The sequence below is a fragment of the Pangasianodon hypophthalmus genome, chromosome 26 (assembly GCF_027358585.1).
Source record: "Pangasianodon hypophthalmus isolate fPanHyp1 chromosome 26, fPanHyp1.pri, whole genome shotgun sequence".
Classification (NCBI taxonomy): Eukaryota; Metazoa; Chordata; class Actinopteri; order Siluriformes; family Pangasiidae; genus Pangasianodon; species Pangasianodon hypophthalmus.
In genome coordinates, this window is record NC_069735.1 from 17,417,763 (window position 1) to 17,431,161 (window position 13,399).

General features: G+C 41.1%; 1 protein-coding gene across 1 annotated transcript; it reads left to right on the top strand.

Annotated features, from left to right (window-relative positions):
- The first annotated feature begins 232 nt into the window (after positions 1-232).
- LOC128317502 (B-cell receptor CD22-like) lies at positions 233-7,461 on the top strand. The gene is given in 10 exon segments (XM_053229683.1): positions 233-287; positions 757-1,101; positions 3,027-3,141; positions 3,143-3,264; positions 3,409-3,666; positions 3,757-4,014; positions 4,105-4,362; positions 4,453-4,715; positions 7,103-7,320; positions 7,413-7,461. Coding segments are annotated over 10 exon segments (1,941 nt in total).
- The last annotated feature ends 5,938 nt before the right edge of the window (positions 7,462-13,399 follow it).

Sequence of the window (13,399 nt, forward strand, 5' to 3'; positions counted from 1 at the left end):
GAGAATCAATCAACACCTTCTGACCAATCAGAAACCAGAATTCAACTGAACTGTGCTATAAAAATAAATAATTCCTCTGCTAATGAAAGTCTTCTGTTGGATGCTGTGATAATTGTCTGTTATTTCTTAATTATTTGGAGGATTAACAGCTTAGTAGATTGTATGTTGTTGTTGTGACTTATTATAAGTAAATTTTATATATTTTCATTTCTATAGAAGCTTTCCAGCAATGATGTCCCTCAGAATGGCTTCTCCACTTTATCTGATCTTTCTGTTCCTGATCTCAGGTGAGTCACACATTAACATCATCACAACTACACACCCCAGAGACAATAAATACAACTTTAATCTGAGGTCTGAATACTGATGTGTGTGTGCTTAACTCAACTCTTAGTAAGATATAAAATGGAATAAACAATAACATCATCTCCTGCCCGCAAAACCTGAAGTCCAGGTGAAATATTCTTGTTACAATTTGTCTATCAGTGACGCTGGATTTAAAGAAAAACAGACGTAAGTGACGACTGAATAGTAGTGGATGCTGTTAAATGTTAATTCCACATTACGAGCTCTGAATTTAAAACACACTGCTATGTCCAAATCCTGTACACGATTTTCTTCCAGTGGTAAAGAACTGGTTTTATTTCTCCAACCCGGAGTTCTAGAGGACGAGAAGTGAAGCTGTAAGCTAGCTCAGTGTTTTATGGGGCTCAGGATAATGACCTCTAATCACCTCTTTCATGTATCATGTTTCAGGAGCTCTTGGGAATGAATGGAGTGTGAAATACAGCCAACTAAATCTCTGTGCTTTAAAAGGATCTACAGTGTTTATGAACTGCACTTACACACACCCAACACGTCTTACAGTGAAGAAGAGGTTTTGGTTAATAAACCCAGTTCAGGGTAAAGAGCCGACTGATCTGCGTAATGAACCAGGTTACTCAGGCAGAGTGGAGTATTTAGGAGATGAACAGAAACACTTCCCCCTCAGACTGAGAGACGTGAAGAAAACAGATGAACACATGTACTGCTTGAGAATCATAACAAACGAACACAAAGAAAAATTCCAGGGTTTTCCTGGAGTTACACTCACTGTTACAGGTAAATAAAATCATCTTATTTTCTAAATATATCACTCAGGCCATAATCTCTCTGTAGATACAGGAGTGTGAGAGTTTGGTAGCAGATTAATGAAGATCTCTAACATGTGAGTTGATAGTGATAGTGAGTGTTACATTCACATACAAAACATTAAGTCATTCACATGTATTTTAGAATGCAGGATGATTATTATAATAATATAGTATAAAATAGTAATGATAATTATTACTTGCTATATAAATAACCTCTAGGGTTTATCTGCCATTATATGCGTCTTCTTGACCAGTAATTGTAATATTAATTGGAGGATTACGATTATGATGTACCAAGTAACTTTATAGTATTTCCTTATTCTCTCTACATTGTTTATGTTCAGCAAATGGCTCATAGGTTGGCCATTGTTTATGGTATGAAATCTGTCAAGAATATATCAATAACTACTTGTGTGATATCCACATGGGTACAGATTAGAGATGTGTATGCATTTGAGTATGTTTGCACTCTCAACAAAACTTTACAGCAGATTTTCGAGTTCGGTTAGTATCTTTGTTTTCACTCAACATGTGTTTAAATGTTGTACTGTGAATATATTACATGGAATGAACAGATAAACTGATACATATATTCAAATTAAGATTAAAATTTTATTTGTCACATGCATAACCATATACAGTACGACTTGCAGTGAAATGCTTTATACAACTGTTCCGACATAAAATAAGAAAATATAGAAAAATATTTAATATAAAGAAAAATATTATATATAAAGAAAAATATATTTTTGTTTGTGTAAAGCTGCTTTGAGACAATGACCTTTGTAAAAAAGCGCTATACAAATAAAAATGAATTGAATTGAATTGAATGTTCTTATTGAATTATTATTATTATTTTTTTTAAATTAAACACTTAAAAGCTTAGATTTACAAAGATAACAACTAACAACAACAAAAAGCTTGACCAAGAAACACACAACCACCAGAACTTAAATAGCATAAGAAGGTATATTGAGACACAGCTGAGGGTGACGTGACAGGGGCTGATGGGTAATGTAGTTCCACGCTACCATTACACATGATAACAGAGGACACAAAAGATGAATTTATTACAATAGCATGTAATAAAAACCGCTAAATTTGAAGACTAACAAGTTTTAAGCAATTTAAAAATGCTGACTTTGGTATAAATAGATCTTTATATAATCCCATGTTCACCACTTAAAGGAAAAATGTACATTTATAAAGACTTTATGTTCAGTTCCTAAAAATAATCACAGTAAGAAAGATTCTCAGAATTAAGATTATATTTCTGTGATAAAGTTGGTTTTATATTTAATATCAGCCGCATGTATGTGTAATTACGGGTCGAGTATAATGTCAATAAAAAGTCATATGATGTGCTGAAAACTTCAAACCACAATATGAAGGAAAAATGAAAGAGTACAGACGTTAGCATATTTCTGTTAATAAGGTAGATATGATTAAAATTGTGGTGAGTATCTAATCTAAAACTTTACTGTGAGAATTTTAAACCAGTTTTTCATTTCTATAAGACAATAACTCACACTGTAGGTGCTAAATTATTTTATTTGCATTGACTCCACCCACTAGTTTTTACTAGTTAGTACATAGAAAACCTCCAAATCTCATATTCAAACCCAAAATTGACAATTTGCCATTGTTATCACAAACACACACACACACACACACACACACGCACAAACACTTAGTAAATCAGGGCCTACTATTTATTTATTTGTTTGTTTGTTTGCTTATTTGTTTGTTTGACAACTTTTAGCTTTACTGGTGGTTGAGGAAAACACAGAGTTTATTTTCTTTATCTGCAGAAAAACTGTGAAGGACTGATTGAGGGAAACGAGCTGGTAGATTATTCACTGAAGCAGATTAATGTTTCTCTCATTGTTTAAGATCTTCAGGTGATCACTCCTGCAGAAGTGACAGAGGGACAATCAGCCGTTCTGACCTGTAAAACCACCTGCAGTCTGACTGATCCCACATTCATCTGGTACAAAAACAGCCACAAAGACCACCAAGAGCAATGAAGTCCACCTGCAGCGGGTCAGCAGTGAGGATGCAGGCAGTTATAGCTGTGCTGTAAGAGGATATGAACATCTCCCCTCTCCTGCTCAAACCCTCAGCGTCAGATGTGAGCTTTATTTATCTTTTCTTATATATAGTGTAACTCAATTGATGATGAAGCACATGATATTTAATGAAAGTAAAGGAATCAAGAAAATCACTGATTATGATCATGAACTGCTTTCCTCACTCTTATCATGGAACTCTCTAGATCCTCCAAAGAACGTCTCAGTGTCCGTCAGCTCCTCTGGTGAGATAGTGGAGGGCAGTTCAGTGACTCTGACCTGCAGCAGTGATACTAACCCACCTGTGGAGATCTACACCTGGTTTAAGGGGAAGACATCAGTAGGAAAAGGAAAGACTTACATCATCTCCAAGATCAGCACTGAGGACAGTAGAGAGTACAAGTGCAAGTGCAGTAATGAAGTCGGACATCAGGACTCCATCGGTGTAACTCTGAATGTTCTGTGTAAGTTAAAGCTGAAGATCTCCTCACAGCCAATAAGAGATAAAACTATCATAGATTGAATTTAAAGTCTAACTTCCCTAACCATTTTAGATCCTCCAAAGAACGTCTCAGTGTCCATCAGCTCCTCTGGTGAGATAGTGGAGGGCAGTTCAGTGACTCTGACCTGCAGCAGTGATGCTAACCCACCTGTGGAGATCTACACTTGGTTTAAGGGGACAACATCAGTAGGAAAAGGAAAGACCTACAACATCTCCAAGATCAGAACTGAGCACAGTGGAGAGTACAAGTGCAGTTGCAGTAATGAAGTCGGACATCAGGACTCCATCGGTGTAACTCTGAACGTTCTGTGTAAGTTAAAGCTGAAGATCTCCTCCCAGCCAATAAGAGATAAAACTATCATAGATTTAATTTAAAGTCTAACTTCCCTACCCATTTTAGATCCTCCAAAGAACGTCTCAGTGTCCATCAGCTCCTCTGGTGAGATAGTGGAGGGCAGTTCAGTGACTCTGACTTGCAGCAGTGATGCTAACCCACCTGTAGAGATCTACACCTGGTTTAAGGGGAAGACATCAGTAGCAAAAGGAAAGGCCTACATCATCTCCAAGATCAGAACTGAGGACAGTGGAGAGTACAAGTGCAAGTGCAGTAATGAAGTCGGACATCAGGACTCCATCGGTGTAACACTGAATGTTCTGTGTAAGTTAAAGCTGAAGATCTCCTCCCAGCCAATAAGAGATAAAACTATCATAGATTTAATTTAAAGTCTAACTTCCCTACCCATTTTAGATCCTCCAAAGAATGTCTCAGTGTCCATCAGCTCCTCTGGTGAGATAGTGGAGGGCAGTTCAGTGACTCTGACCTGCAGCAGTGATGCTAACCCACCTGTGGAGAACTACACCTGGTTTAAGGAGAAAGAATCATCACCTGTAGGATCTGGACAGAGTTACAGGGCTCTACAGAGTGGACAGTACTACTGCGAGGCTGAGAATAAGCACGGCTCTGAGAGATCAGCTGCAGTGTCCGTCACTTTAAACGGTGAGAGCGATGATGTAAATCGATAACTCAGAATCACACTGATAAATATTTAACACTGAATCATTATCACATCATCGTCCACACAGGGTTTCAGAGCTTAGGTGTGTACGCAGGTGTTGGGGCTGTTGTGTTTGTGGGTGTTTGTCTGATTATCACCTTCATGTTTATAAGGTAAGAAAATACAAGATTTCTTTTTCACCTTAATATAAAAATTGGAGTGAGGTCATAGTCAGAATTTTTACAATATTTTCTGTTGTACAGCTCTGCACGTTTGAATATTTTTCTAGTAAACACTCCTGTTTTTAATTGACCAAGTTTTATGTACACTACATGGTCAAAAGTATGTGTCTCCTGACCATCACACCCATATGTGCTTGTTGAACATCTTTATTATGCTGTTATAATAAGCTCCACTCTTCTGGGAAGGCTTTTAAATTAGATTTTGGAGCGTGGCTGTGGGGATTTGTGTTCATTCAGCTACAAGAGCATTAGTGAGATCAGCCACTGATGTTGGGATGTTGAGGAGGTCTGGGGGTGCAGTCAGTGTTCCAGTTCATCCCAAAGGTGTTCAGTGGGGTTGAGGTCAGGGCTCTGTGCAGGACACTTGAGATCTTCCACTCCAGCCTTCACACACCATGTCTCCATGGAGCTCGCTTTGTGTACAGGGGCATTGTCATGCTGGAACAGGTTTGGGCCTTTTAGTTCCAGTGAAGGGAAATTGTAATGCTACAGCATACAGAGACATTCTATACAATTGTGTTCTTCCAACTTTGTGGTTAGAGTTTGGGGAAGAACCACATATGGGTGTGATGGTTGGGGTGCACATACTTTTGGCCATATTTTGTATGTTTAATGTTTACTGTGACAGGACTAATGGATTTATTATATTTCATTCAATGTAGATATTTTATTGTTGTTTTTTTTTTTTTCAACAGGAAAAAGAAAAGAAATGGTTCAACAGCAGACCAAAGTTCAAAACAGGTAAATAAATGTACAGATAATTGTTGAGAAGTGTGTTTATACTATCATTTAAAAACTCCAGTGTATTTCTATTATAGCAAAATAACCAACAATGGAGTGGTGAGTTATTGTTACCACCCCAACTGTGATTAATTTCCTATAACAGCATGTGCCTAACTGTTTTATTCCTCTTATACAACAGCGATTTGCCAGGGATTACAATTTTTTTGCCCCCGCCACTAGGTCCTTCTGTGCATACAACTTGTAAGCAAAAAATCTCAAGAACAAGTGTTGAGTGTTTGTTTATTTGGCATTAACATTATAAGCTGTAGATGAATAGATTTTTACTTGAATACATTTTGGAATTGATCCAATCAGGGTCAAGGTCACATCAAGGTCAAATGTCAGAAATATGTTTTCATCCATAGCTTCCATCCTGTTTGAATTATATTTTATTGATATATCAGAAACACAAATTAGTGACAAGAAGGACTGGACTTCCTGGCGGTGGTGGCAGTCGGGTATAACCGTGCTGAGTGTCAGCGTGTTATGCAGCTTGGACCGTGACAGCACACGTCTGGGTTTTGGTTCATTGTAAAGTTGCAAAGTATTGTTTCATTGTTTTGTGGCCTAATCCATACCAAGCCTTTGTTCTGTGTTTGTTTTCCTGGTTTCTCGACTTCGTTTAGTTCTCGGTTTTCGTGTTCTGCCTTTGCCCAGCGTTCTCTGTTTGCTGATTGTCTGACCCCCGCATACTCATTGATGCTGATTCTGTCTGTCGTTTTGGATTCGTCTGCCTGCCTCTCTTCAGTAAAACCTTTACTGCATTTGCATCGGCCTAAACTCGCCTGCACCTGCTTTATGTGACAGAGGCATCCCCAGTTCTACTTGTTTATTTATTTCAGTACCACACTACATACTTTTATCTGTTTAAAGTTACATTTAATGTTGTGGGACATCCGTGAAACAAGTTAGTTCCTGTTCACATTTATGTTATCGCAGCTATAAACAGTCGTTCCCTCAGATACTGCAAAGCGTAAAGTCCTCTGTCCTGAAGATGTCAAAAAAACTTAAAGTTACAGCTTTACCTCTGACTGCTACAAAGACACTGGAGACTCCTTCCATAAATGTTAAATACATGTCTCCTTACAGAAGACTTAACCATATCAATGATTATACCCATTTTTTAATCTGTTTATGTGCAGCATCCACTGTACACACCCCTGTGAATGAGCCGTTACTATAGAAACGATAACGTATAACGAATGAGTGCATTACTATAAACCTGTGATTTGCAGCCACCCTACTGTCAGAGCTGCTGTTATAGAAAATTAATCAACACCCTCTGACCAATCACAATCCAGAATTCTACGACACTGTGATGTAGATGTTCACCATTTTCACTCCTCTGTCTCTGTGATGTCATGTTCTCCCACCTCAGGATGATCTTTATGCCAATTTAGCAATGACAAATCCAATCAACACTGTACCTGATTCAGCATCAGCCGATCAGGATGAAGTCCTGTATGCCAGAGTTGTACGCCGGAGTGCCGGTGACCCCGGAAGCGCTGAGAGTTCTGCTGTGAAAGCTTCTGCCTCTGAGGACAAGGAGGTTCAGTACGCTAGTATTAGATTTACTCGCACCGGTGCTGACTACAGGTGAGAGGAGCCCGTCTGTTTCCTCCACTCCAACAGAGCTGGAAATGATCTTCTGCTGGATCTTACTCTGATCATTTACTCTTTTTCTGCAGGCCTTCCAATGCTGAGGATCCCACTGTGATCTACAGCAGAGTGAATTAATCAACATTCACCCATTTATTCAACCTCACCACAGCTCCCACCTGGTCAGTGGAAAGCTTCTAGAAACTCTCCAGATGCCACATGAGCTTTTTTATTTTTTATTTTTTGATACCTTCTGATGTCTTGATGTGTATATCATGTGCAACCAAGTGTAACTGGAGAACATTGGATAACTAAAAAAAATATTTGGACTAAACTGTTAGCTAACGTTCACATTTTGAATATTTAAAGCCTCAGCCCCATGAGATAAATGTAAATGTAAATGTGACTCACTTGCGGATCCTAACTCAAAATCCAGTTAGGCCCAATGAAAATATAGCACCTGGTTAAATTCAGCTTATTATGATCAACATCACCAGACTTTGATAAAACTTCTGCCTGTACATACTGGAAATCTAAAAATGTATTTGTTTTTCATTTATCGATAGCTAATTTGCAATTCGCAAAGTGGAGAAAAAAAAAAACATGGACATCTCCATAAAAGCGTGTCTTTTGTTTGTTCTGTCAGAGTAGAAGCTCATAAACAGCTACTATAACCGCACTATTGGTTCTGTTCCCTATAAACATTCATGCAACATTTTGGACTAAAATTGCATCACAGCACTTACAGCAGACAACAGTGAGTAGCTTAGCAATAAGCTAGAGTACATTAGTGATTACTGTAATGTTGATGATTACCTTCTCAAAACTATACTGTCTATATATTAACTGATCTAAAGCCAGTACTGCTTTAAACTCATTTAAAAGTAGAGAAGACCAACTTTACACTGTTCACAGAACGAGCGGCCGTGTTGTTGTGCTGTAACTCCGTAAAAGGGGAAGGAACTGGTACTTGAGAAGACTACCCCAAGTTGAAATTTCATGTTAAGGGGGTGTTCATCATTTCTCTAGGTTCAGGGGTGAAATCCCTTATCTATAACATGCTATATGATAATTGTTGTGTTGATTTATAATGTATAAATATATGGTTATACTGTATTTTTATACTTTATCTTTTTATGTTTATCATATAGAGTATGCTGGAATATTTTAAATATTTACCCCTAAACCTAAGTGTATTTTATTACTGTTTATTACTTTGTTTGGTGTATATATCTGTTACTTTAGCATTATTTTGTTTTGTTGGTTTATTTTTTCCTTTATTTGTAACTCAGCGTAATAAAAAGGAATGCTCATCCTCAATATGTCTTACAAGATTCAGTCAAATATATAAATATATAGTGTTTATCATGTATACCATGCTGCATTGAGATGCAGTGTGTCTTTAAATGAGGTCATTTATTGAAGTGTGTATGACAAATGACCATCTTTTTTTTTTTTTTTTTTTACTTAATCATGCCGGTGTGTATCAGTGTCACAGTCCTGTAAAGCCATAATTAACACTGGGTTAATGAGTTTCTCTCTATGACCATCTCCTGCTGTGACTCCTTTGGCCTGAAGGAGGAGCTGTTCAGTTTATTTCACTCAGTCATGTGGAAAGAACTGCTTTACACGCATTTAAGTCAAGTGGAGTTTATTGTCATTTCAGCCATATACAAGTACATAGTGAAACGAAACAACGTTTCTCCAGGACCAAGGTGCTACATAAGACAACACAGAACGACACAGAACTACGGGGACTACATAAATTGAACATAAAGTGCACAAGTGCAAACGTGCGGACGCACAAGACAGAACAAGACAGTACAGTAACTACAACACCAACCAGTACGCAGTTCTGTTTGAAATTGACCAAGTGACAATAGTGCAAATAATACAGAGTTTGATATAAATAACTGAAGTAATGTAAACATAATGTATTATGTGTAAACATAATAGTAGCAGCAGCAGCATAAAACATGTGCAAAACATGTGTAAAACATGTGCATGGAAGATGTTCAGTTGTGTGTATGTGTGTATATGTATGTGTGTGTGTGTTCCTTCCTTCAGTCCAGTTCTAGGTGTTGAGGAGTCTGATGGCATGAGGGAAGAAACTATTGCACAGTCTGGTTGTGAGGGCCCGAATGCTTCGATACCGTTTACCAGACGGCAGGAGGGTGAAGAGTGTGTGTGAGGGGTGTGTGGGGTCGTCCACAATGCTGGTGGCTTTGCGGATGCAGCGGGAGGTGTAAATGTCCGAGAAGGAGAGAAGAGAGACCCCGATGATCTTCTCAGCTGTCCTCACTATCCGCTGCATGGTCTTGCGATCTGAGACAGTGCAATTCCCAAACCAGGCAGTGATGCAGCTGCTCAGGATGCTCTCGATAGTCCCTCTGTAGAACATGGTGAGGATGGAGGGAGGGAGATGCGCTTTCCTCAGCCTTCGCAGAAAGTACAGGCGCTGCTGGGCTTTCTTTGTTATGGAGCTGGTGTTGAGCGACCAGGTGAGGTTCTCCGCCAGGTGAACACCAAGAAACTTGGTGCTCTTGACGATCTCCATGGAGGAGCCGCCGATGTTCAGCGGAGAGTGGTCACTCTGTGCTCTTCTGAAGTCAACAACCATCTCTTTAGTTTTGTCCACATTCAGGGACAGGTTGTTGGCTCTGCACCAGTCCGTTAGCCGCTGCACCTAATCTCTGTATGCTGACTCGTCGTTCTTGCTGATGAGACCCACCACGGTCATGTCATTGGCGAACTTGATGATGTGATTTGAGCCGTGCATTGCTACACAGTCGTGAGTCAGCAGAGTGAACAGCAATGGACTGAGCACACAGCCCTGTGGGGCTCCAGTGCTCAGTGTGGTGGTGTTGGAGATGCTGTTCCCGATCCGGACTGACTGAGGTCTCCCGGTCAGGAAGTCCAGGATCCAGTTACAGAGGGAGGTGTTCAGGCCCAGCAGGTTCAGCTTTCCAATCAGGTGCTGAGGAATGATTGTATTGAATGCTGAACTAATGTCTATGAACAGCATTCTAACATAAGTGTCTTTATTGTCCAGGTGGGTGAGGGCCAGATGGAGGGCGGTGGTGATGGCGTCATCTGTTGAGCAGTTGGGGCGGTAAGTGAATTGCAGGGGGTCCAGTGAGGGAGGCAGCAGGGTCTTGATGTGCCTCATGACGAGCCTCTCGAAGCACTTCATGATGATGGGTGTAAGTGCAACGGGACGGTAGTCATTGAGGCAGGACACTGAAGACTTCTTTGGCACGGGGACGATGGTGGTGGCCTTGAAGCACGTCGGAACAACGGTGCTGCACAGGGAGGTGTTGAAGATGTCCGTGAAAACATCTGCCAACTGGTCTGCACATCCCCTGAGCACCCTGCCAGGAATGTTGTCTGGTCCAGCAGCCTTTCGTGGGTTGACTCTGTGTAGATCTGTCTTTCTCACGTCGGCCGTGGTTAGACACAGCACCTGGCCATTGGGAGAAGGGGTGGTCTTCCTCGCCGTCACGCCGTTCTGTGCCTCGAACCGGGCGTAGAAGTCGTTCAGCGCATCTGGGAGGGAGGCATCACTGTCACAGGCAGATGGTGGTGTCCTGTAATTTGTGATGTTCTGGATGCCCTGCCACATGCGCCGTGTGTCTCTGCTGGTTTTGAAGTGGTTGTGGATTCTCTGAGCGTGTGCGCGCTTTGCTTCTTTGATGGCCCGGGACAGTTTGGCCCTCGCTGTTCTTAGGGCCACCTTGTCGCCTGCTCTGAAAGCAGAGTCCCGGGTCCTCAGTAGCGCGCGCACCTCTGCAGTCATCCATGGCTTCTGGTTGGAGCGTGAGGTGATGGTCTTGGAGACAGTGATGTCATCAATGCACTTGCTGATATAGCAGGTCACTGATGTCGTGTATTCTTCCAAGTCGGTGAAGTCGCCGTCAGTTGCCGCTTCCCTGAACATGTGCCAGTCAGTGTGTTCAAAACAGTCCTGAAGAGCAGAGATGGCTCCTGCTGGCCAGGTTTTCACCTGCTTCAGAATCGGTTGGGTTCGTCTGACTAGCGGTCTGTATGCTGGGATTAGCATAACAGAGATGTGGTCTGAGTAGCCGAGGTGGGGGCGGGGCTCCGCCCAGTATGCGCCTGGATGTTTGTGTAAACAAGGTCCAGCACGTTCTTCCCTCTTGTTGCAAAGTCCACATGCGGATGGAATTTAGGGAGCACTGACTTGAGATTTGAATAGTTGAAATCTCCGGCAACAATAAACAGTCCGTCAGGGTTTGAGTTCTGCAGCTCGCTAATAGCCCCATACAGTTCACAGAGCGCCTCCTTAGCATTAGCGTTAGCACTGGGGGGAATGTATACACCAATTATGAGTATGATAGTGAATTCCTGTGGTAAATAGAAAGGTCTGCATCTAACAGTCACAAACTCCACCAGCGATGAGCAGTAACTAGAGACTAGTACAGAGTTCTTGCACCATTCCGTGTTGATGTAAACACAAGCCACCGCCGCGAGCCTTACCGCACAGAGCAGTGTTTCTGTCGGCTCGAAACGAGGCTAGCCCGTCTAGCTGAATGGCAGCGTCCGGAACTCTGTCGCTGAGCCACGTCTCCGTGAAAACAAAGACGCAGCAGTCTCTGAACTCACGCCACGTAGTTTTCTGGAGTCGGATGTAATCCAGTTTATTGTCCAGGGAGCAGACATTGGAGAGCAGGATGGATGGGAGAGCCGGACGGCTAGGGTTTGTTTTTAGCCTAGTACGAACCCCCGCCCTCTTGTCGCGCTTCTGCTTTCTCGCGCACCGCTTGCGACGTCCCCTCCCCCGGCCACCGGCATCAGGCGACGCCGAGGGCTGGAGGCCTGGTCCCCGCAGCAAGCCGAGATCGCCTAGCTTCTCCACCAGATCATCCTGCAGAGTGGCTGTATTGTTGTGTCTGTCTGGCGGTGGTATACACGAACACCGGTAGCTCCGATGTCCATGTGCTGTTAAAAAGTCGGCCTAAGGACGAAAAAAGCACCATTTTGTATCCGGAGTGGTCGCTGCGTGCTACTGCCGCGCCGCCATCTTGGACTTGGACTGCCATCTGAGTTCTGCTTACACAAACAGAAATTGAAATGTGAGATTAGCGTTTAGAAAAGTAACTGCTCATGACTGCCCCTTGTGGCAGAGCAGTGGTACTGCACTACAGGACAATTCAACACCAACACTTCCTGTTAAAGCTGCATTAGTCCAGAGTCTAAAGGTTATGTAGCTGGGATCAACATTTGAATATATTTGTTTTTTTTTCCACTCCCTGAGCTGACCCCATTCCTGCCCATGTTCACAGAGATCTGCCCCAAGATGAAATATACCACACAATTAGATAAATACCCATAATACCTAAAAATAGGACAGACAGTTTTAAACATTGTGTAGTGTATGTTTTGTGGTTTGGGGTGTAGTTTCACTTCCTCAGTTGGCATGGCAATAGGTTCATTTGTTCACACATTGGACTGATGTGTTAAAATGTACTGTACACAATGCATACACAGTTTTTACTCTGGTGCAAACACAGTCTTGCTGATGCAATAACACATGTTTGAAAATGCTAATAAAGTTTTATTTTTGCCTTAATTAATAAAAAAAGTCTGGTGTATTTAATTTGCTTTTGTATAAAACTTCTGAGGTAATAAATGCACAAGCACTACAGATTACTATAGAGAATTTTCTTTAGATTCATTTAAAATGTATATCTTTTATCTTTCTTTGTCTGAATATTTTCTCCTATTCTGAAGTAGGGACTAATTCAGCAATAAAGAGGAAACAAAAAAGGGGTGTTTTCACACACATCAGCAACACCTCTTAACCACACACTCTTTCTCTCACGCTTTTCTTTAGTCGTAGTTTGGTTGCTGGACATGAAGGTCAAGAAGGCACAGTAAGAAAACATAATGTTTAATATTTTAATTTTTTAATTTAATTTTAATAATATTTTAATATTTATTCCTCAGTATATGTACATTTCCTGAACATAGAGAGGCTCAGTGTTGGTTTTTTTTCAATGCGGTTGTAGTTTTTGTTGTTAAATTGGGAGCTACGTGAATTTTGGCAACTTTTACC